Here is a 25,967-nt window from a genome sequence, read left to right as displayed (position 1 = left end):
TCTTGGCACTGAGGTAAAATTCTCTAAGCTCTCAGTCCTTCCCCTTCACTACTTCTGTTCATTTTTCTGAAAGGAGATCTTTGATGAGGCTAGATGCTTAGCAAGGAACACACACCTTTTTTTTTTTTCCCCAAGCAAAAATCACTATAAACTTCACTTGTAACTCATGGAAAATTTCAACCAAAAATGTAAGGCAGTTACATGCTAGAATTAGCCAATTCTACCAGTGCCTCAATTACAGATGACTCTGACTCAGTTTAATCCCAGGAGTTCAGCCAAGGACCTCAACTGCTAATTTCTTTTTGTTGTTAGAATGTGTGTGTGTGTGTGTGTGTGTGTGTGTGTGTGTGTGTGTGTGTACACCCTCAGAAGGATTCTCATTTCTCAGTGGACAAAGAAATCAAGCATGATGTCTGACCTCATCTAGATCAAATTAGCTGCCTTCAGACAGGGACCTACTGAAGGGCATCGAAAAAGTGAACTACGTTCACTATATTTATGAAAAAAATTTACAGCCTCTGCTGTTGAATCTTTTAAACCTTTATTAAAATGCATTTACCCCTTTCTTAGTATTCCAAGATTCAAAGATTCACTGAATGATCTCATCTGAACAATGCTAACTGAAACATTACGTAATCCTCAAACTGCACTCACTGTGTGCCAGGACCTTTAAAAAGTATTTTATATACAATAGATCATTTGAGCTTCATAAAGACGCTGTGAGGTAGGTAGTATTGTGACCTGTTATACAGGTCAGAAGACTGAGGCTATGGGCGCTGACGAGACCTGTCCAGTGCCATGTGGCTAGAAGGTAATGGCCTGAGAATGTGAATCTGGACAGCCTCATCGGCACCACGTGAAATCGTGAAAGGTCAACCGATCTAACAATTTGTCTCAGTCCCTAGCAGAAATTAGAAGTTGAAAAACATTTAAATGAGGATTAAATGTGGGGGGCAGGAGAGATTATATTAAAAGAGAAAAAGAAAAACATACCCATCATGAACCAGTATGGATATTATTAAGAGAACAGTTGCTGCAACCAGACAAAACGGAATTTGATTCCAAGCTGCAGGCACCTCTTACTAACAGTATAAAGCAAATGAGCTATTTAATGTCTGAACCTCATTTTCTTCATCTGTAAGATAGGGACGGTAATATCCATCTTGGGTTAACATGAGGATTTCAAGAAAAATACATGTTTTAAAGCCTGATGTAAAATGAGGGCTCGATAAATGATTTTTTAAAAGATTTTATTTATTCATTTATATGAGAGAAAGTGTATGCACCTGCAAGTCAGGGGAGGAGCAGAGGGAGAGGAAGGAGAGAATCAGACTCCCCTCTGTTCATGGAGCCTGATGCAGGGCTCAGCCGACAACTCCGACATCACGACCTGAGCTGAAACCAAGAGTTGGATGACACTTAACCGGCTGAGCCACCCAGGTGCCCCTTGATAAATGATTCTTAAAAATCATTCCTAATTAACAAGCTCCAATTTGATCTTTTATCTCTTTGACCCAGAAAGTTTTGATTATTCACTAAGTATACAGCACTGTGCTAGGCCACAGGGGGGATGGATCAGAAAAGCCGACACACAGCCACAAGGTAAGAGGGACACACAGAGGAGGGAGATGACCTGTCTCAGGTCATCAGATGAGGCAACATGGAGGCGGCAGCCTCTAAGCCTGCAGGTCAGCAGGGATTTCCGTATCTCCTTATACCACCAGTAGGTCTGAGGGGAATCGCATTTCTCCGTTAATAGCCAAAAGTTTAAGAATAATCTGGCTTAACTTTTCAAAACGGGCCATATGCTTTGGAGCCAATCTTAACATTAACAATGGCTACCAACGAGTAATCGCAATCCTCTTACCCTGTGCACAAGGAAGCTTTATTTAGGCTCTGATAACTGGAAAAATTAGAACTCTATTTAGAAGCAAAAGTATGCATTGAAGTTTTATATGTACATTTACCAACATATATATTTAGTCTTCCTTTCTGGTTAATTCATATACATACAGTTCTTACTTGAAATGCCTAATTTAGATTTTTACACAATAGTAGTCTGATCCAATTTACCTTTCCTAACCACCTACCTACGTATTTAATGTGCCACTCAAGACCCAGAGGCTCAAGATAAAAGGCCAAGGAGTTAAAAGAGGTGCTTTGGATTCTACCACCTCACACATTTCCCCATGTTCCTATCCACAAAATCTAACACAGTGGAAGTAATTGACAGAAGGGAGGATATGGTGTGTGCTTTTAGGAAAAAGATTGAAGAGAAAATGAAACGGTTTAAGGCAGTTTTAACTCTGATGCCACAAGGAAACTCAAACACTGAAATGTTTTATGAAATATTTAAGCTTCTTTTCTAAAGGTTGAATGGGATGACTTTAGAATATAAAAATATTCCTGATAAAATTATCCCAGAATAAAAGTAAAAGGCTGTCGGTTGGAGAGAGAGAGCAAAAAGGAGGCATGGAATGGTATTATCTGAAACTGACCAGGTGGAAGTTCTATTCTGAACTCAGTATCATCTAGAAAGGATAAATGTAGCTGATTCATCATCTTCAAATACTGTTGACAATAGTTTCAACTGTGAAAAGAAAAGTCCAGAAAGATCCTTGATTTTCACAATGGGAAAGAGTTTCCTCCAACAAATCCAGAGTTTGAGATCAGTTGCTCCCTATTGGTTTATAAAAAGAGGTAATCAACAAATCTAAGGGCAAAACAAGATCGAAATACATATCATCAAAGTCTAATAAAAACAGGAATGAATAAAAGAACTGGGAATAAACAACAGGTCAATATTTATTGAGCACGTATTATGTGCCAGGCACTTACTCAATTCTTGCAACAACACTATGTTATAAGAGTCCTACACTGTCTATTTTATAGAGGGAAAACTGAAGTACGGACACGCTCGAGTACTTACACAACTATGAACACTTTCACAGGACTGAAGCTGGGGATCCTCCCAGGGAGTCGGGCTGCCCCAAAGCTTTGCTCACTTACTCTGAGGGAGATCTTGCCTCAACTACCCCAATCCTCCAGAGGCACTGAATGAGCAAATCAGGTCATCTTTATCTACCTCTGAATCCCCAAAGAGGACCTGAGATGTCACACCTTGGAATTTAGGATAATGATAGTTTAATGGTTTAACTGCAGGTTTTTCATATCCAGTATCATAAATAGTGATACTGAATATTTGGATGATGACTATCTACCAGCTATTTCTTAAATAACTTATGTAGTCATTTAGTCTTCACGAATTTCCCTATTATACAGATGAAGAGGCTGAAGCCTAGAGGAGTTATGTAATTTATTCAAGGTCATAAAGCCACAACACAGATACTAAGTAGTTTTGTTCCAGAGCCCAAGCTCTGAGCTCCTACACAGCCTTTCTCACCAGACTTATTCCCATGAGGTTCCCAGAGAGAAAAACAAAGGACAGCAACATCCACTGTGGCCCATTCTTGTTTCCCAAGCCTTTGTGAGAACCCCAGCTCATGCCACACAGCTTCACCCAGTCCCATCACAGCCACCTCTGCTTTAGACAAGTCCCCACACTCTGTGCTCTCTCTTTTCAGTCCCCTCTTTTCTCCTTCTTTCTTGACCACTGTTTCTCTTTTGCCTTTTTCTTCTCTTTTCTCTTCTCCTAGTCCCTCCCTTCTCTCAGTCTCCACTCCTCTTTCCCTTCTTTTGCTCCCCTCCCTTCCTCTCCTCTTCTCTCTCCCTGTTCATTCCGTCTCTCTTTGTTCTGCAGCTTTCAATCTCCCCTGACCTAATTAATTGGAGCTAATTAATCACTTTTAATAAACATTTCCCAACATGTCCATAAAGTTTTGAGGCTGCTCAAAAAGGGGCTGCTCCTTGCCACTGAAGTACAGAGCTGAAGATACTGCTATATTCCTGTATTTAGATTAGCTCCGACAACTTTCCTGATGAGTAAGACCTCCTTGCAAATCAAATATCTGGAACAAGAACGCATGTCCTAGATGGGAGTGTTGATAAATGCTAAGATTATTCAAAAGATTACCTGTGATTGTTTAGTTGTTATTTATCTAAATATTCTCAACTTTCTTTAGGGAACACATAGCTCTTTAGTAATAACAAAGTTATTTTTAGGAAAAAATTATTATTCCACATGGAGAGTTTATCATAATGAGTGAGCAATTAAATAGCCAGCTTTAGTGACGGGATGAGAAATTTGCAAATGATATATGCAACATATATGGTTTGGGTTAATATCCAAAATATATAAAGAACTTACACAGTTCAACACCAAAAAACCAAACAATCTGATTAAAAAGTGGGCAGAGGACCTAAATAGACATTTTCCCAAAGAAGACACACATACGGTCAACAGGCATATGAAAACATGCTCAATATTACTAATCAGGGAAATGGAAATCAAAACCACAATGAGGTATCACTTCACACCAGTAAGAATAGCTAGTACCAAAAAGACAAGAAATAACAAGTGTTGGTGAAGATTTGGAGAAAAGGGAACACTACTGGTGGGAATGCAAATTGGTCCGACTACTGTGGGAAACAGAATGAAGTTTCCTCAAAAACTTAAAATTAGAAATATCATATGATCCAGTTAATTCCACTACTGGGTATTTACCCAAAGAATTCAAAAAGATATATGTACCTCTATGTTTATTTGCTTATTGCAGCATTATTTACAATAGCCAAGATAGGAAACAACCCAAGTGCTCACTGATGGATGAATGGTTAAAGAAGATGTGGTATATATGTGTATATTTAAGAATATTCCTCAGCCATAAAAAAGAATGAGATCTTGCCATTTGTGACAACATGGATGGGTGTAGGGGCATTATGCTAAGTGAAATAAGTCAGACAGAGAAAGACAAATACCATATGATTTCACTCATACGTAAAATAAAAAAGCAAAACAAAGCAAAAACAGACCCATAAATAAAGAGAATAAACTGGTGGTTGCCAGAGGGAAGGGAGTGGGGGCATGGGCAAAATGGGTGAAGGGGAGTGGGAGATACCATTTATGGCTTCCATTTATGGAATGAATAAGTCAGGGATGAAAGGTACAGCATAGGGAATATAGTCAATGGCACTGTAATAGCATTGTATGGTGACAGATGGGAGCTACACTTGTAGTAAGCATAGCGTAATTAGGTATGTGGTAAGCATAGCATAATCACTGTGTTGTACACCTGAAACTAATGTAACATTGTGTGTCAACTAGACTTCAATTAAAAAAAAATAAGTCATGGAGACAAAAAGTACAGCACAGGGAATACAGTCAATTGTATTATAACAACGTTGTATGGTGACAGTGGTGACTCTATTCATCTTGGTGACCACTGAGCAGTAATGTACAGAATTGCTGAATCACTATACTGTACACCTGAGACTAATATAACATTGTACATCACTTATATACTTCAATAATAAATTTTTTAAAAGAAGAAAACTGCTACCTTTCTACCAAAGAACTGCAGGGTGGCAAGTCAGTAAAGAATAGAAATTCAGCCACTGCACTATCGTTAGAGCCAAGAAGGCAGAAAATAGTATTATTTAAATGCATGTGCTTGGAAAGGAGAAAAGTTTGCATAAACAAGTCTGCAAAAGGCCCTTAGGACCCATATAGTTCAATGCTCCCCATTTTACAGGTGAGGAAACTGAGGCTCAGCAAGGTTAAGTCCTTGACTGATAATACACACCCAGTAGGTAGCCAAGTCAGAAGAACTCAGGGGTTGTGTATTCAATACAGAGCTCAAATTTTAAAGTTTTCAGAGACATCTTTTGGACAAAATTCTTAGAGCTCAAAAAAAAAAAAAGTACAGAAATAAAGCTTTTAAAACTAATACAAAATTTCAGAGTACTATTGGTTTAGTTAATTGTGTATACTATCTAAATTGGGTAGCATTAGGCCAGGTCAAGTAAAGACTAAATTGTCTTTTTTGTTCAAACTCTAGGTGTATGTATATACACAGGCACATGTGTGTATTAGGTTCTTTATTCAAAAAAATATTAATTGCGAGCTTACTCTGCATTAGAAATTGTATTTGGACCTGGAACTCACATATAAATGACAGAGACTCCTCCGTTACAGAATTCAGAGCACGGTAATATAAAGTGTGACATGTGTGATAACAGATCAGCAGTTCTCAAAGTTTTAGAACTCCTTTAGACTATTACAAATTATTAAGGGCCCCACAGAGCTTTTGTTTCTATGGGTTAATAACTATAAATATTCATTTTAGAAATTTAAAAAAAATTAATTCACTGAAAATAACAATAATAATCTATTACACTCATGTTAGCATAACACATTGTTATGAAAAATAACTGTTTTCAAAATGTTAGCTGTATGCAAATCTTATTAATGTCTGGCTTGAGAGAAGACAGTTGGATTCCAAATGAATATCATTTTATACCACAAGTCTCTCACCAACGTTCTAGTCCTATCTCAGGGTGCCTTCAAATCGGACTATTCTGAATTACTAAACCTGTGTTAGTTTACACTAAGATTCTGTAGTTATTTTACATATTCTCTCTCCCCTTAACATAAGCCAAAGCTTATGTTAAGAACTCGCTCAACGCTTATAAACTGATAGAGGTGAAGCTCGGAAAAGAACAGACTGACATGTTTTGTTTTAACTGCACAGAGTCAGGGATTGTGGCCTCAATCGTCTTTTTAAAAATCGTTTTCTTTGTTTTGTTTTTTTAACAGAAAAATAAAAAAGAAGACAGCTGGATTCCCATTTCTACTTCTGCATTTAATCTACTGAAATATCATATGTCATATAGCCTCTGGAAAACTCTACAATACAAAGAATGAGAGTGAAAAAGGCAAACAACATTTTAGTAATAATACGAAAATAATTGACCTCGTGGGCCCGCTGAAAGGATGTTGGGAACCCTAGAGGTACCCGGATCATAGTCTGGGAACCTCTGTTGTAGATGGTCCCAATGTTCGGGAGTCAATGGAAAGGCATTTAACTCAGTCTTGGGGCATCAGGGAGGGCTTCTGCGAGGAAATCACAACTAAGCTGAGCCTTGAAAGATAAGTGTAAATGATTCAGAAAAAAATAAGTAAATAAAAAGGTGTGGGAGGAACAGAGAAAAACATTCCTGGCAGATAAAGTCTGAGAAAGGACAGCTCATTCTGAGAACCCTAAGTTGCTGAGCATGGCTAACACTCTAGAGGCAAATAGGGAAAAACTGAGAAATGAGATCGGACGGTCTGACAAGGAGCCAGACCACACATAGCACACTCTGGAGTTGGGACTTTATCCTGAGGACAAGGTGGTGATTTCTGAAGCAGAGCAGAGAGTGGGTGGCCGAGTGTAGGGTTGAGACCAGAGGAGCCAGTTAAAAAGCTGCTAGGCTACACTCTGAAATAGTCAGTGAGGGCTGGACTCAGGCAGCAGCAGTGGGACATGGAGGAAACGTGTCAGGCCACAGAGAGAGACAAGTTAAAATGGACAGGACCAACTGGATGTGAGGGAGGAGAAACTTGTTAGAATCTGAATGATTGCCAACTTTATGTTAGTCAGAGGTACCATTCTCGGAAAGATGCAGTAAGAAATTCAGAAGGAAAAAAAGGCATGCAGGCAGATGATGAACATGGTATTAGATATTATGAGTTTGCTTTCTGAACTCAGTTGAGGTGCGGAACAAGATCTGGGTTAGAGAAAGCAACATACTTCGGCCTTGGAGACCATAAGCATGGATAAGATAACCTAGGGACAGTGTATAGGGGCAAATCCACTGTGCCTTCTACCTTATGAGGCCCCAGAGTGCAATGCACTCAACTTGCTTTACTCCAGTCCCTCATTCCGTGTCTGTCTCAGTGATTCTCAACCCTGGCCGTGTCTTAAAATCAACTGTGAAATGCTTTACACATATGCCAAATTCAGAGGAGAATCTGCTTCAAAGTCTCCGAGGCCTACAACGATAAAAAGCCAATAGCTGTGGGGCACTAGGAACGTTTTAGTGTTGCTGTCTGAAGAAAGTACTTGCTGCCCCTTTGCGACAAGCTTGCAAGATCTGGTATAATCAGGAGACAGGATGTTCTCACAGTACTCAGGACTTGAGGACGCAGGTCCTGGTTGCAAAATGAGGGCACCGAGCTGAACAATTTCTCATGCCTTTCTGACTGCTTACATCTGTGGCTCTTGCATACAAAGCCTCCTTCAAAGCTATGCATGTTCAGATAATTCACCTTCTCTCTTTTAGTTAGACAGGAAGCTGATCCTGGTGACCTTCACACACTCTCCCAATGTCTCCCGCTCCACTCACCATGTCTATCCTTCAAGATCAAGCTCAAATGTTCCCTTCCCAACAAATTACCCCAACCTATTACTGCCTTTCCAACACACTTTCTTAATCTTTCCATCTTTAGCAATCACGGCTTTGAGGGATAATTCTAAACCTACTGGAGGCCCTTCCTTTTTCTTCCCATAATATATTGTAATGACCCTTCCTCTGGTTAAAAAGTGCTGTGGGGATTATTATTCATAAGTACATGATTATAAATAAATAGTATAAATATGTATAAATACAAATTATAAATAAATAAGTACATATTATTTATAAGGGTGTTGTGTGACAATATTATAAACTAGAAGCTTGTTTGTATTTGTCTGAACACACGTTCATAGCATAAATTCCCCTACGTAAACTTCCTAAAATGTCAAGAAGTGCATTAACTAAAATTATTGGGCCAATTAGAGAAGAATTATCTCTAATACAATATAAGAATCATCTGTCAAGACGGGAGGCCCAGAGTCTCACAGAGAAGAGAGGTGCAGAAATCTAGGGCAACCAGCACTGTTCCCAAGAAGAGGGAGAAAAAGGCCTTAATCATCGTGGGTGGGGGGTCTGAAGCGTCATAATGACCAAGACAACTGAGGGTGAGAAGAGAAAACAGGGTGGTGACATTTGACCCCAAAAGGCTGAGTGTAGGGCTGAGACCAGAGAAGCCAGTTAAAAGGCTGCTGCAGTACACCCTGAAGTCGTCGGTGAGGGCTCTGGACTGAGGCAGCAGCAGGGGACCTGGGGGAACCATGCCACATTAGAGTCAGAGTGACCTATATAGGGGAAGCTGCTAAGGCCTGGCCCCTCCCCTCCCATATCAATAATAATAACAACAACAGTCACAGGAGCTAACGTTTTGAATGCGTACTACAGAGCAGGTGCTAATCTCAGCTCTTTACCCATCTTAACACATTCAATAGTCACAACTCTTATGTGGAAGATAACACTTTTAACCCTAGAAGGAGGAAACTGGGACAAGGCCAAGTCCCTTGGTGGAGACAACGTAATATTCTTAGCCACCTTCCTCTGCCACCATCTAGCACCACAGAAGCTCCCTCACATGTTAATACGGATGGCTCCAGAACTCTCATCCTACCAAATGCACCGTTTCCTCTGCCAAAGAGTTCTATTACTTTGCTGAATATTCCCTCCTTTCGGCACCTAGGGCAAGGCTACTACTACTCTTGGAGTTCTTTCCAGCTACATTTCCCTCATATAAATGTGTCTCTGGAAAGAGGAACAGGCACAGCATAATTTTTCATGAGTCCTGTATCCCACGGAGAAGGCCCTGGTCAACAGCCTCTTGAATACAAGGACATGCACCAAACAATATAAAACCAAAGATGTAGTAAGGATAGGATAAGGAAAAGAGCTTTAATGAGACTTCATTTTAGAAGGGTACAAACAGTATTATCTATTCTATAGAAAATAAAGAAAACAAAACAAAAATACTTTTGTTAATTCAACTTATCAGCTTTATTTCTATAAGGTAATGGGCTCTAGTAGGAAGAAAGGGGAAGAGTACTAGATTGTCAATTGTGACATACACCTTTCTCTCTGTCTGCCCATCTCTCACCCTCTCTGTCTTACACACACAGACACACACACACACAGACACACAGACACACACACACACACACACACACACACACACACACACACACCTTTTAAGTGAGTAGTGCTGAACAGTCTCCAGACAAATCAGAAATATCAGAGCACCACCCATCAGTGGCACCTCTCCAGTTTGATTATCTCCAAAGCATGCAAAAAGAAAATACCAAGAGCTTCCTTTATTCCCAGATAAAAAAATGAAGACAAATGGTAAAGCCACTGGCTTCCTAAAAGTAATGCACAGGACTAAATCAAAATGAGAGATGGAAAGCACATGGGTCTGAGCTTACAGGCAGCATCTTTCCTGGATAAAGTTGCTTATTTGACATGCAAAATTCAGCCCAATCATCTTTATATAGTAATATCCATAGCCTCAGCCACAGTCTGACATCATGAGTGACCTTGACACAGAACCCACACTCTTGGAATGATTTTCCCCCACACTGTCTGAACAGAGCACAAAAGCAGTGCTGACAGGTAATTTTAAGACATCACAATGGCAAGTCTGCCAAGGTGAATGTCTCCTATCTGCTTCATTTAGCTGACCTTATTTGCTATAATTTCAGGCTAATCCATATCTAATTCTCACTGGGTTACTCGCTTGTTTACTGTCACCATTGTCCCTCGTCTCTTAGCATCTTACAAACTCTAGCCAGGCCCTAAATTCCTCTATGATGTCTGGTTCTTGTCATATTACAGTGCTAGAAATGCGGCATGAATAATGTCGGACCTTCAGGCTCACCGATATCATAGCCTCACCCTCACTTACCATTAGGATCTTCTAAGGGGCAGTCACCCAGCATCCCAAGGAACAGAAAGCCAGATATGTGGAAGGGATATCCTCTACTGCCGATTTTACTCAGAATGGCTGCTTAGTCATTGCCTCATACTCAATCCCATACAATTTCAAAACTAAGAAGCATCTCCCAGGTCATCTACCTCACCTTCCTTATTAACATTTACTTTTCAAAACTAAAGCTTGAGGAGTTAAATTTCCAAGGTAACAATGTTCCTTATTGGCAGAATGAAGATTCTTATTCTAGTTCTTTCTACTAAAGCTGATGCTGATTACCTGGATTCATAGACGAAGTCACACTAATGACAAGTCTAGTATTTATGTAGCCTTTAGAGTTTACAGTGAGCCTTTGTTCTTTGTAAATTCACATAATAATCCATGCAACCATATGACAATTAATAATATTCCATTTTAAAGATGAAGAGACTTAAGCACTAAATTTTTAAATACTTATCCAAGTTTTCATAATTAAAAAGGTGGGGGTTTGTGAACTGAGCCCATACTTTCTGCCTTCAAATCCTATACCCTTGAGTAAATGACCAACTTCTTTATGCCTCTCTGTCCTCACTGGTAAAATGGTGATACTATAGAAGAGTGTCTGCTTCAAAGAGGGATTTTTTCTTGAGAATTAACACGCGATGACACATTGAATGAATAACCTCTTCGTACCCTGCCTAAACATTTGTAAGTGGGCCATAAATATCAAGATTTTGTTTTGTTTTGTTAATTGTTACCTTTCCAAAGAAATACAGGGTCATGACTTTAGGTTTAAGGATAAAGAAGAATTCACTAATATTCTAAGAATTTTTTTAGTTGAATTGAAACAAAATGCAACACTCTTGATTTTCATCATCACAGAAATACTTCCTGCCAATGTAGTTAGGCACTTTCATTATCTTGATACAACAAGACATTGTTTAGTCATAACCTTTCCATACTAAGAAAATAGCGAAGAGCTATTTTTGTTTAATGGGTGAAACTATAAACAAAAAAACTACACCTCTTCCTTGTATATTTCAGAGGCCAAAAACCAGATGCAGTGACTGGATGTAGCCTCACAGTGGTGCTAAATCATCGTGATAAAGCCTCAACTCCCATCTAAGGCGCTGCAGAAACCAAAGTGACGCAGGACTACTGGAACATTCCTATATGAACCAGGAAGGAATTTGCTCTGGATCCCCACAGATCTTTTCTACCAACCTTGGCATACTATCTCAACGAATCCATTAGCAATGTTAACTCACGTTTTTCCTGGCAAACAAAATATACACAAAAGATTATTATCCTTAAAAATGATGTTATGTTCATCTAGAATTTTCAATTTGGATTTGAGCAACAGAGTTTGCACGTAAGATAATAGTGACCTTTGCCCCATTCACCCACTGTGTATCTTAATTTCATATGACCCTTAGGACCATTTGTTAAACTCCTTTACATCTCTCAGCCTCCAAACTCAGCTTGAAATTTCAATTCTTTTGACCCCTTTCCTCCACTCCCTTATTTTTAAAAAGCCAAAGATTTTTACTAATTTGTCCTTTATAACATCTCCCACCTCTGTCTCTTTATTTCCTCTGCCAGTTTCCAAACCCACCGTTCAGACCCTTTTACATGTCCAGGCTATTGCAATAACCTTCCAAATTATCCTTAGAGGACTAGCTCCCAACCTTGCCTGCACATCATAATTGTTTGAAGAGCTCTTAAAATTACCTGCCTGTTGAGATCCTGATTTAGTGTGGGGTAGAGCCTGAGGTTGGGATATTTTTCAAATCTCTCCAGTAATGATAACAAGCAGCCTCAACAGAGAACCACCTTGCAAGTGGTATATCCAGGCAAGTGCCCCACAATCAGATTAACCTTCTTAAACTATATCAATTTTCTGGGCCAAAAATTTTAACTAGTTTCTCATTTTCATAAAGATTGCAAATTAGTGACTTGAAGGCCAAATCTATCCTACACATATGTTTTATTTGGCCTGTTTTAAAATTGTTCAGGCCCAACATTTTAAAAATTGGGAGATGTCACATAAAACCCAGATTTCCTACTTTTTTAAGACTTGTAAGATCTTGCCACACAGGGTCCACATTAGAGTACAACACTCACTTGCCCTTAAACACGGCACTTACCCCCCAGTTGTTCAGTTCCTGTCCCTCCCCATTTGTCCCTGGCTGAGTGACTCATTTATGTGATCTGTCTGAACTCTCCGAGGCATTTTAGCTTGTAGCTCCTGGTCTAGGGGATAAAGTTCAAATCGAACAATGTGTTCACTCCCTCCCTCACTCACTTATTCTTTTATTCATGGATTCATTGGGCAGGTATTTATTTTGTGTTTGTACTATGCAAACATTTGGAATTCAAAGTCCATCATACTTTGCTCCTACAACAAACTATTCTATGCAGATGTCTGCCTCCCAATGTTCCTAGTCTAGAGGCTCATTTCCCAAACTCCTCTGCAGTTAGGTGATGCCATATGACAAAGTCTGGGCCAATGGGATGTGAACAGACAGAATGCGCAACTTCCCGTGTGAGCAAAAAGGTGGCTGCTCTCCACTTCCCTTCTCTGGTAAGCTGGAATGCTGATAGAACAGTTGAGCCACAGAAGAGGAACAGGGAGAAGGCACCTGGATCCCTAGATGGCCTCTTTCCTGGACTATCTGCCTACCTCTTGTTATTTACAAATATATATATATGTATATATATTTGTATCTTATTATATTTTGGGGTCTCTTTGTTTCTAGGAGTTTAGCATATACCCCAAAACACCAAGCATCTCTCTTTACTCCTTCCCAAATATACTTTATATATTCCTGCCCTCAACCTTGGCTTATGCCAAAGCTTCTGTCACTAACCTTCCACACCTCCTCATCTCTATCTAAATTTCACTCGCCATTCAAGACCTAGCTCAAGTAGTCCCTCTTCTGTGATGCTTGGTCTAGCTATACTTGTTATCATCTGCCTTCCTCTGCTCTCCCAGTGAATGACTTTCCACTTGGTATTTACCAAATATTATCTTATGTAATAAGCACAGAGCCTTGCACTATGCTGTCACAGCTCTCTCAACTTCTAAGTCCAGAATCTAAGACAAAAATTTAGATTGTGCATGGTATAAATAAAGAAGAGTATACAGAGTTCCTGCACCATTCTATTAATATTAACCTTTTGTTGAATAATCATCTGTACTATCAACACATGTTCAATTTGTGATCCTTTTGGGCTTCTGAATCTCCCAATTTTAACTACAAAGCCGAGTCTGCCCAATTCTTTAAGAATTTGGTTTTTTTTCCTTAATATTTAAACTAAATTCTTATTTTCTTTATTCTTGCATCTAAACAATTCCTCAGCTCTCTACATACATATTTCTAAGACTAAGCAGTGCACTAAAAGGAACAAGTTCAAGCATGAATGGTGGTGAAGAGCCAACCCACAGTGCTCTCATATTTGGAATCTCAGAATTTCTAGACAATAATAGAAGGAAAGAGTAGAAGATACTCTTGGGGAAAGAAAAAGGGAAAACAGATCCAGAAAGTGAAAACTATCTGGTCCAGAAAAAATTAAAGAAAAAGGAATGGGAGAGAAGATATAAGGAAGAGAAGGAAATCAGGGACAAGAGGATGACTAGCAACTGAAGGAAAAAGTTATCATAAGGGAAAGGCCCATACAAAATGAAATGGCAGTGAAAAACAGTGGAATCCAATAACCTTAAATGATTCTTATCTGATAAGACGCTGTTAGGAGATCATTATCAACACCTAAGAGAAAACTACTACTCTACCAACTCTAGGAAAACTGGTACACGGGCGGTATAAAAGAAATATCAAAAGTGAGTGAGAACTGAATTTATGGCAGACCTTGACTATATATTTAACAGTGAGTTACTCTGGGATGAATAAAGAAAGATAAAGCTGTATTTCAAATGAGACTTATTCAAATTTCAAATAAAAATCAAATAAATAATGCCCAGATGAGACTTTTTAAAAAGAATGACTCCAAGTGTGTGTGTGTGTGTTTTTTTTTAAAGGACAAATCCCAGAAGATGACTTGGTTCTACCTATGAAGCTGTGTCCTAGCTTACAAAAAAGCCTGGGGTGAGATCCTTAAAAGATGAGAGGTGATCACATTGAGATAAAATAAAGGAGAAATCAAAGACCTAAAACTATAAAACTCCTACAAAAAACATAGAGGAAAATTTTCATGACATTGAACTTGGCAATGATTTCTTAGATATAACACCAAAAGCACAGGAAACAAAAGCAAAAATAGACAAACAGGACTATGTCATACTTAAAAACTTTTGTGCATCAAAAGACCCATTCAAGAGAGTGGAAAGGCAACCTACAGAACAGGAGAAAATCTTTTCAAATCATATACATAATAAAGGGTTAATATCCAGAATATACAAAGAACTCCTATAGCTGAACAATAAAACATTGAATAACCCAATTAAAAACAAAGAATTTGAATAGATATTCTTCCAGAGATGATATACAAATGGCCAACAAATGAAAAGATGTCTCAACATTACTGATCATCAGAGAAATGTAAATAAAAACCACAATGAGATACTATCTCACACCCTAAGGATGGTTACTATTTTAAAAAAATGGCAGCAAGGATGTGGAGAAACTGGAACTCTTATACACTACTGGTGTGACTATAAATGGAGCAACTGCTATGTGAAATGGTATGGAGATTCCTCAAAACATTAAAAATAGAACTACCATGTAATCCAGCAATCCCATTTCTGGATATATACCCAAAAGAATTGAGAGCTGAGTTTCAAAAGTTTCAAGGAGATGCCTGCACAACTATGTTCATAACAGGGCCATTCACAATAGCCAAGAGGTGGAAGCAAGCCAAATGTCCATCCACAGATGAACAGAAAAACAAAATATGGTATAGACACACAATGGATTATTATTCAGCCTTAAAAAGGAAGGAGCTCCTGTCACATGCTACGACATGGACGAACCTTGAAGACATTACACTATGTGAAATAAACCAGTCACAAAAAGACAAATACTGTATAATTCTACTTACATCAGGTACCTAAAGTAGTCAAATTCATAGAAACAGAGAGCAGACTGGTGATTACCGGGACTGGGGAAGAGGGAGGAAAAGGAAGTTTCTGTTTTTGGGTACAGAGTTTCAGATTTGCACGATGGGAAAGTTAGGGAGATCTGTTTCACAACAATGTGAATATGCTTTTTTTTTTTTTTTTTTGAGAGAGCAAGCGAGCATGTGCACACTAGTGGGGTGTGGGAGAGGCAAAAGGGGAGAGAGAGAGAGAGAGAGAATCTTAAGCAGACTCCACGTCCAGTGTAGAGCCCAATGTAGGGCTCAATCTCATAACCCTGAGATCACAACCTGAGCTGAAATCAAGAGTCGGACACTTAACCAACTGAGCCACCCAGGCACCCCAACAATGTGAATATACTTAGCACTAATGAATTGTACACTTAAAAACTGTTAAAATGGCAAGTTTTACACTATGTGCTTTTTACCACAATGAAAAAAAGAAAAGGAAAAGAACTCAGGACAACATGCTATTTCTTTAATGATTGCCGTCATCAGTGTGGTATCATTGGTGTGTCAACATACAGTCAAAATGAGGGTAAAAGATACCCATTTTATCTCTTGGAAAAAGAAATCAGTGCCAAGTTAATCCCGGGACCAAATCTCTTCCTCATTCGTATTACTCATAATGGTACCTACCAGTTCCCAGCAGCAATGGTGGCCGCTTTTGAGCTGCTACCACAGACTTGACTGTGGATAATACATAGCCTAGTTACAAAGAGCAAGCACTCACCTAAGTACTTGCTGCACTGAATCTGAAATAACTTATGTGCAAAGACATCCTTAGCTGGCACCAAAAAAGTTTTTAAAATCAGGTTATAGATGTCCCGAAGATAAAATGCAAACAATAGTTGAGTCACTGAACTATAGTGGAAATGCCATAACATGACATTTGAAGACATCGGTTGCTGGAGAGAAAAGGGATCAGCTATGTCATGTATCCATCAACTTGGTACCAATGAGTCCAACCTAATGGAGTAATGTCTTGCAGGATGAGCTTTGAGAACTTATGTGAGCAGGAAGCCTGTTCTGTGAGAAGTAGACACTGCACTACATCCCAAAGGACAGATCTCCTGAGATGCTTCACTGAGGTGCCACCAGGCTGCACGGCATTCTGCCAGCCCCCCACGACTCATCCAGCTCTTAATCTGGCATCAATAATTACTCACCTTGAACAAGTGGCTACTCACTAGGCAGTTCATTTCTATTCAGGTCATGAGGGAGAAGTCACACTATTCATTTACTAACCTAGTAATGGTTTGTAGGTTTTCTAAATAGATTTAGTCTGCATATGTGATTATGGTCTAACTTCCCTGGCATTGGAATATACCTTTAGGAGAAAACCAAGTCAGTTCTGGCATCTCAGTCGGAATTGCAGCTCTTACACTAGCAGCAGTGTGACCCTGGGCAAGTCATTAGCATTGGAGCCCCTGATGTGTCATCGGTAAAACAAGACCAGTAATAGCTCTTCCACAGGGTTCTCCTATAGATTAAATGAAAGAACCTGTATCAGAACCTGGCATACAGTAGATGCTGATGAGAAATCATTTTCCTTCCTTCTTCCTTACTCTAGAGCAGGGTCAGCAAATTTTTTTCTGTAACAGACAGTAAATATTTTAGGCTTTAAAAACTACCAGTCTCCATCACAACGACTCAATTCCGTCACTGCAGCCCGAAAGCAGCCACTGATGATGAGTACAGCTGCGTTCCAAGAAAACGCTATTTTAAAAATTAGGCACTGGGCAAGCTATAGTTTGCTGATCCCTATTACTTACACCACATAAGACACCACACAGTAAGTTAATCTTTCACCATTCTGTTTGATTTCATCTGCTCCAGACATGCCCTCTCCTTTCTCTTCATTGCTTTTACTCCATTTCTTGAATGTTCCACAACAGATGAATCGAGTTCAATGGTTTGACTAATTTTTTCACTTTCAATTTCAGGCCTTGAGAAGCCCCATTAGAGGTGAACACTCAGACTTGAGATGCTCAATTACTTCATCCACACAACAGGTTCTGGGGAAAATCAACCATATTTAAGCAAAATCCCCTCAACTCCCACCAAGAATTGGGAAAGGAACATCCCTTAGGAACTCACAGAGTTAACAGAGGAATTTTTATTTGTGGAGAAGAGTAGGCTGTGACTTGTTTCTCAGGTTTAAAATATTGTTTAATAAGTACGTATTTGCTTGTATATGTGTAAAGAACTTTCTACAGGACATATAAACTAAAACAACAGTGATCACCTTCCATGTGGTGGGGCCCCAAGATGGGGAATAAGGAGGAGAGAAAGTTTTTTACTGGATATTTTTTAAATATTTTGTTTATTTACTTGAGAGAAAGCAAGTGCAAGACAGAGAGTCTCTCCCTCCCTCTACTCCTCCCCCACTCAATGAACGCTCTCTTTCTCTCCAAAATAAAGAAATCTTTATTTTAAAGATTTTATTTATTTATGTGGCAGAAGACAGAGAGTGAGAGAGCCCAAGTAGGAGGAGCAGCATAGGGAGAGGGAGAAGCAGGCTCCCCACTGAGCAGGGAGCCTGACATGGGGCTCAATTTTAGGACTCTGGGATCATGACCTGAGCTGAAGGCAGATGCTTAACCCATTGAGCCACGCAGGTGCCCCAGTTATTTTTAAACATACATGTTTCTAAGCCATGTGAATACATTATGTATTTAAAGAAATTAATTTTTCTACAGAATAAAAAAACAAATTAAAAAGAAATCTTTTCACATTCACAAAACCAGCCCACTATAAGAAAGACTCAGATGTGAGGAGAGGGGAATTACGGGAAACTAAAAGGTGTGTAAGACACTTGTCACTCAGGTGTTATCCCAGGGATCCTATCACAGCCCCATAAAGTCCTTAATGTGATAATGGGCTTTTATGTGCCTTCTACCCTGTATTCTGTGTGACTCAGAGAGAAGACAGGAGAACTTGGTACATGAGGGAGAAGGAAACACACCACACTCCATTTGGTAGGAGTGGAATCGGAAGCAGGATGTAATCTTTAGTATTTTATAACTTTTTCATATCAGGCCAACATTCCTCCCATGGAATTCTACACTTCCTCCCGTCTTGTCTCAGCATGTGCCACATGTATACACTCTTCCCAGCCACCTCACTCTTTCTTGCTATTGGGTCTTTTCTTTCTGCCTTCAAATAAGCTTTAATTTTTTCTAAATGACACTTTTATTTGACTGTACTTTCAGCTATCCCCTTTTGCCTCATATTGCTTTCTCAACCCAATTCCTTGAGCTATGAATGATTCTCTCACTTCCTAATCATCTATAATCCAGCTTCTACCTCGACTCCTGCACTGAATTCACTTTTCTCTACTGCCCTCATTGACTGTTTCAACCAAATCTAAAGTTTGCTTCTTTTTCTTTGTTCTTATTCTTCTCAATCTCTCTTTTGCAGAGAACAAAGCTAATATCCATCTTACATCCCTTCTCTTCCCATTTACTTAACACCCAAGAATCCTCTCTGCTGAGAGGTAAAGGATCTATACTCTAGAAACTACAGAAAACTGATGAAAGACATTGAAGAAGACACAAAAAGATGGAAAAACATTCCATGCTCATGGATCGGAAGAATAAACATAGTTAAAATGTCTATGCTACCCAGAGCAATCTACACTTTCAACGCCATCCCGATCAAAATACCATGAAGGGGGGGGTAAACAGAAGGGGGAATGAACCACGAGAGACTATGGACTTTGGGAAACAAACTGAGGGTTTCGGGGGGGGGGGGTGAGGGATTGGGATAGGCTGGTGATGGGTATTAAGGAGGGCACGTATTGCATGAAGCACTGGATGTTATACGCAAACAATGAATCATGGAACATTACATCAAAAACTAAAGATGTACTGTATGGTGACTAACATAACATAATAAAAAATTAAAAAATAAAAAGAATCCTCTCTGCTGAGTGGACCTCTCCCTTGTCCTTGCCTCATAACTGGGCTACAACTTAGAGTCTCAGTTCCCACCCCTCTTCCCTTCTCCATCTATCCTCATTCTCTCAGGGAATTCATCTATTCTCAAGACTTTATCTAGTGGGAAGGGTAAAGCACATGGAGCACATGGCTTACTAGCTGGGCAGCCTAGGAAAAGTGATTTCATCTCTCTGCACTCAGTTTCATCCACTTTATTTTTTTTTTATTTTTAATAATAATTTTTTATTATGTTATGTTAGTCACCATACAGTACATCCTTAGTTTTTGATGTAATGTTCCATGATTCATTATTTGCGTATAACACCCAGTGCTCCATGCAATAAGTTTCATCCACTTTAAAAAGGGGATTCATTCATTCATTCAACAGTCTTTATTGAGCACTTACTATGTGCCAGGCACCATTGGAGGTACATTAGATTCATTAGCAAACTAAACGGATAAATATTCCTTCCCTCACAGAGCTCCCATTCTAGCAGGGGGAAACCATAAACACACTAAAACAATAAGCATGCTAAACAGAATTATATAAAATGAAAGAATACAGTGAGACCTGTAGAAAAAATAAAAAGGTTTAGGTTATACCTTTTATTTTTTTTAAAAGATATATTTATTTTAGAGAGAGGGGGGTCGAGAGAGCGAGAGGGGGAGAGAGAGAGAGAGAGGGAAAGAACGCTGCTCTTACAACCCTGAGATCATGATCTGAGCAGAAACCAAGGGTCAGACACCCAAAGCACTGAGCCACCCAGGCGCCCCCTGGGTTATACCTTTTAAAAGGTGGTCAGAGTAGGCTTCCCTAAGAAGTTAGTATTTCAGCAGGCTCAGAAGAAATTTAAAAAATTAGAAATGAGAGCATCTGATGGAAAGAGTGCAGGCAGAGGGAACTGACAAAGATCCTAAAGGCATGGGCATGCCCAGCCTGTTCTGGGAACAGCAAAGAGGCCAGTGGGAATGGGTGAAGTGAGCATGAGGAAAAGCAGGTAGAAATCAGGTCAGAGAGGAAATCACAGGAACAGTCTACTTAGGGCCTCTGAATGCAACAGGAGCTGTTGCAGGGTTTTGAGCAGAGGGGTCATATGATCTATGTTTCAAAAGGATCATTTTGGCTGCTGTGTTAGAAACAGACTGTAATAGGAGCAGGATGGGAGCAGAGAGACCAGTCAGGAGGCTAGCACCAGAGCGGGAACACTGGGGGTAAGAGAAGTGGTCCATTTTGGATAATAAAACCTACCTCGTAGGGCTGTTTGAGAATCCTGTGAGAAAATTACTGCAGGTAAACTGCCTAGCAGATGCTTGATGCAAAGAAGATATTAAATAACACCTTGTCTTATTATGTTATATTTGCAGGTAGAATAGGTTCTCTGGGTCACTATAAATAGATCAAAGCTAGAGTGTGACATCCAAGGTCAACTGACCTGGAGGCTGGCAGCTGTGCCACTGAAGTGATAAAGGGAGGTTGGACGGACCAAGGGGCTTACTCTTTTAGCCTTTACTTCATATCCCAACTCCAGGATGGTATTTCCAACTGCCTACAAGACACTTCCTCTTAACAGTTTTATCATATAATCAATATCAATGTATCTGTTTTTTTAAATTACCTGCCTCACCTCCACCTCAAGCCAGCAACCCATCCAAACACTTTCTTCTATTAAAGATACAACAGTGCCCAGAGGCTGGACACTTGGCTTCGTCCTTGCAGAAATGGAAACAAAACATGCTACCATTGGAAGCTGGTATTGCGGCCACCATCTGCTTAAAACATCTCTATCTACAAAAGAAGAAACAAGGCCCAGAATGAAACAGGATTAGCTATGGGCCTCTCCAGGCTTTAATGACTGAGCAAGGCCTAGGACCAGTTTTCTGGATCCTGCTTTCTTCAACAGCCCTCCCCACCCATGCCTGTCCCACATCACAGCAGTCCCTCACACTGGCTGCCACAGGCCAGTTATCTTTGCCCTGGCCACCATCACAACTGCCATGACCTCCTTCCTGTTACTGTCAACTAAATCTTCTAGAAAGGCTACTGGAGGCCATGACTTACAGTGCTTTCAGTGTGCTCGTTCTAGGTTCAAATGCTTACTCTGTAATTACTAGCTGTGAGGCTTAAAGCAAGTTTTCTAACCTTGTTCTGCCTTGGCCTCTTCATCTAAAAAAGTCCTACCTCCCCCCAGGACTTAAATAGAATAAGGCATGTGAAGATCTTATCGCAGAGCCAAGCACAAAATAGGAGCCCAAGAAGCATTAGTTATTGTGGGTTTTATTACTACTCTCAGTCACTTGCAGAGAAGTTGCCATGGGAGCTGGGTGAACACATTCTAACTGCCTTGTACTGGCCTTCAGGGCCTTGTAGCAACCAGCTCCATTATATGTATGGGAACTTTCACTGCTCTCTGTTCACAGACCTTTCAGTCAGGACAGCTCTCTGTACCCCCCAACCCCCATAAACATGCTCATTCCCAGATCCCCCCTCTGTGTTTTGGCTTACGCTCCTCCTACCTGAAATACCCACTGCCCTTCTCTCTGTCTTAATCCTGGCATTCCCTTCAAAACTCCACTGAAGCCTTGGCACTTCACAAGAACTTCCCAGGCAAATCCTGGCTCCACTGATACCATTTTTTTTTCATAATACTACAGTATTTACATGCAGTAAATATTGATCACTTCCTTACTGAGGAATGGGAACATTTAGTTAATATATGGGCTCCAGAGCAGGCTGCCTGGTCTCTCCCAGCCTCAGTCTCCTTATTCATACAATGGGGTTAATATTAGGGTTGCTGTGAGAATTGGATACATAAATTCTTGGTAAAAATAATCATTAACATACGTTTCTATATTATAAAGTATATATTGATATATGCTATTATATATTGCCCTTAACTTTTCCTTCGCTTCACGAACCTTCATTTGCTTCCTCCAGGTTAGCCTGTCCGTGTGTACTATACTATTATCCAGTGTAATCACAGCTTCGATTATGGAGCTCAGTCCTGAGAATTCTGACATCGGTCCTCAAAGATTTCATCTAATAATCCATTCTAAAAGTACAGATTTGGGGTGCATGGGTGACTCAGTCACTTAAACGACTGACTCTTGATTTAGGACCAGGTGATGATAGAGGCCTGTGTTGGGCTCTGCACTGGGCATGGAGCCTGTTTAAGATTCTCTCTCACCCTCTCCCTCTGCCCCTCCCCCCGCCCCCTCAACCTGCCCTGTGTGTGTGCATACACTCTCTGGACCTCAAAACATAAACAAACAAATAAATAAATAAATGTACAGATTTACCCAAAATATCATCTCCCCATCTCAGAACCCATGGGTGGTACACAGTATAGGAAGCACGGTTATTAGCCAGAGGCCTCAAAAAGGAGAAAGACCGGAGAAATACAAAGATTCCCCCCCAAAATTGGAAACATCTGGTCTATTTCTATAGGGCGTTAACACTGGGAATGGTAAGCTATTCTGGGGTTAGAACAAACAAACCAAAAATCAGTGAGGATGACCACAACATTCCATTCATGTATTCCTGAAGTACTGGTGTGTGCACGGCTACTGTTCTACCATATTTTGTATTCCACTCAAAGGGGCCCACCATTCATCAGGAGCCATGTTAGGTGTGAGCAATATCAACAGAGATTCCTACACCAAGCAGGGACACAGCAAGCTAACGCACTGCCAAGGGTAGTTCCTAATGATGCATACTCTGCCACAACGCAGTGATCATTGTGCTTTTTCTTTTCTTCTTTGAAGAATCAGGCTTATCAAACATGGCAACACATTTTATAATGAGGATGGGGAAGGACTGACCTTTTCCCAGCATCACTTCCAAAGATCAAGTAAGAAATCTTGCAAGTTAAGACCACCTTACCTCTATTTTCTCCCATACGGCTTCATAGTTGTCTTGGTGTTGAATATCTTGCATCAGTTTCTGAATTAAAGCAGATTTTGTGGCAGAATGGCTCTCATTTTTTTCAGAGGATGAAGCTCTCTCTGACTTCTCATGGATGTATTTTTTCATACCAGAGAGAGGCATACACAACTCCTCATCAGAAAGAATGTCACTCAGGGGCCCAGACTCCATGCTCTCCCCCAGGGAAGAGGCTATGTCACTGGACGAGCTCGGAGACACTCTGCCTAGCCTCGTATGCTTCTTCTTGACATGGTACGTTGGATAGATCTCAGAATCTGAGTTCATTTCAGACAGTTCCCAGTCATCAATATTTTGGATAGTTTCTCCTCTGGGTTTCTGAGGCAGAAGCTTTGTCAGGTTCTCCAACTTCAACGCTAAGACCTCAGTCTGCTTCAGATGAGAGGGCAGTGCTAGGTATTCGTCGGAGCCATACCAGGCCTCTACCACCTGACCATTCCTGGTGACGTGACTTGGGGAGGAGGAGTAACTTTTTTTGCTTTTGTTTTTTGAAAGAAGGGGTACTGGAGACACGATGCTGTCTGAGCCAACAGAGGATTCGCTACTTTGAGTAAAAGGTGGTGAGCTGGATGTTTCTGACTGTACTGGCAGTTCGGCATTCTGACTCCTCTGATTACATGGCTCGAGTGAAGATGTGGAAACGGAATCTGTTTCTGGCCCCTCTATGGCCTTGGGAGTACCTGAAGGAATTCCATTCGGCACTACTGAGCTCCTCATGCTTTCAGCTGGCTTGCCTGAACCCACTCCCCGTTTAGGCGTTGGGCACAGAGGCCCCTCTCCTGGGGCCTTGTGTGGCTTTTTAGGTCGAGGTTTCTCTTTATGGCAGTCACTAAGCCTTCCCAGGCTGGAGGATATTTCCTTGATGTGACTTTCGACAGTGTTTTCAAGATTCCCCTCCCCCACCTTGTGCAAACACTCATACGACTGGCTGGCAGCAGAAGGGCTGTTGGGGTAGGAAGACTGTAGCGCCAGACAAAGCTTGGCTCTGTCGGGAGGATCCACCAGAGAAGGGGTGCTTCTGCTCATCTCAGGCTTGAGATCAGCCATCTGCTTCTTTCCATCAGTGCTTTTCAGATTACTCTTAAAAGTTTCCTCTTTAAGGAAAAGCCCTCTTTTGGGCAATGTGGGCTGTGTGGGAGAGTCCTCATTGTAATTAAAGCAATCTCGAATGGATCGCTTGGGAGTTGCATTTTCACAAGGCAGAGGCTGTTGGTTCTTTGTCCCAAGTTGGGAGGAGGAACTGGATTCTTGCTTCACAGTCTCAGGAGGGCGTTGATCAGCATCTGTCAGAGCTTCCCCTGAAGATGACCCCGGTGGCTCCTCGACTGTCAAAGCACTGTTTTCTTCACATCCACCTTTGTCATCTGCTGAAAGAGATACTTGAGATGCCTCCTCACTAACTGCTTCGCTGCAGTTGGAAGGGACGGGGTCAGTCGCCACCGTGAGTAATCCAACACTTCGGATGAGCTCAGGGAACTCCTTTTCCATCTCACTGTAGCTCCAAGAGTCAAAGGGTTTGGTTTTGACCTGGCTAGAGGTCATGTCACCTAGGCCACCAAGCAAATCCTCACTTGGACTATAGTCAGACAGTTCAAAAGCAGTAATACCACAATCCAGAGACAAGTAATTTTGAGAGCATTTGATAGTTAACTGTCCTGAGTCGTCCACTTCTGTTAGAGAATCAAGCCGGCCCTGAAACAGACAAGGGCAACAGTTTCAGTAAATGCAACATCGATTACATTCAACTGCTATTCAAATGAAATCTCAGCAGAGGCCACTGTAAAGGTCAAAAATGCAGCAGTCTCAATTGCTTCTGGTTTAACATACAGAAAAGCATATTAATCAATTATATTGCTTTATGTTCTTAAATATTTTAGGATTTTTTCTTTAATCTGGAGAATAGAGGCTTGATAGAAACGGTCAAGGTTGAGCCAAGAATATCCATTCTTGCCTTAACTTTCCATTTTAAAATAGCCTGTAGTTCATTTAGTAAGCATTTCTTATATGATGCCTTAAGTAATAAAATTCTGGGAACAAAGTAATAGAAGAGTAGAATCTCCATGAAGATCTGCTTTGCATATTGCTATCACTCCAAGACCTACCACAGTGGCTAGCTAATAGAAGATGCTCAATAAATACATTTAAGTGGTATAATTAATTACAGTAAGTGTGTCATGTTAACTATATATTCACGAATCACAGGAAGGTGAACTCTGAATTTGCATACAGTTCAGGACCAGCTTCTGTTTGTACCCACCCTTTTGAAGATAAACACAGGAAATCCTGGAGAAAAGTAATGAATATC

General features: G+C 40.4%; 1 protein-coding gene across 3 annotated transcripts in view; it reads right to left on the bottom strand.

Moving 5' to 3' along the window:
* The window catches only part of AKAP6 (A-kinase anchoring protein 6), a 464,155-nt gene that overhangs the window by 232,953 nt on the left and 205,235 nt on the right, over positions 1–25,967 (bottom strand). For all 3 annotated transcript variants that reach the window (XM_087859041.1, XM_087859040.1, XM_045802588.2), the window contains exon 4: positions 23,603–25,354. In XM_087859041.1, coding sequence (XP_087715167.1) covers positions 23,603–25,354 — 1,752 coding nt within the window. The remainder of the gene's footprint in view (positions 1–23,602; positions 25,355–25,967) is intronic.

This window comes from Ursus americanus, chromosome 35, assembly GCF_024610735.1.
Source record: "Ursus americanus isolate L20-20 chromosome 35, mUrsAme1.1.p, whole genome shotgun sequence".
Classification (NCBI taxonomy): domain Eukaryota; kingdom Metazoa; phylum Chordata; class Mammalia; order Carnivora; family Ursidae; genus Ursus; species Ursus americanus.
Note: the sequence above shows the minus strand (reverse complement) of the source record. Positions and strands in the feature narration are given on the sequence as shown.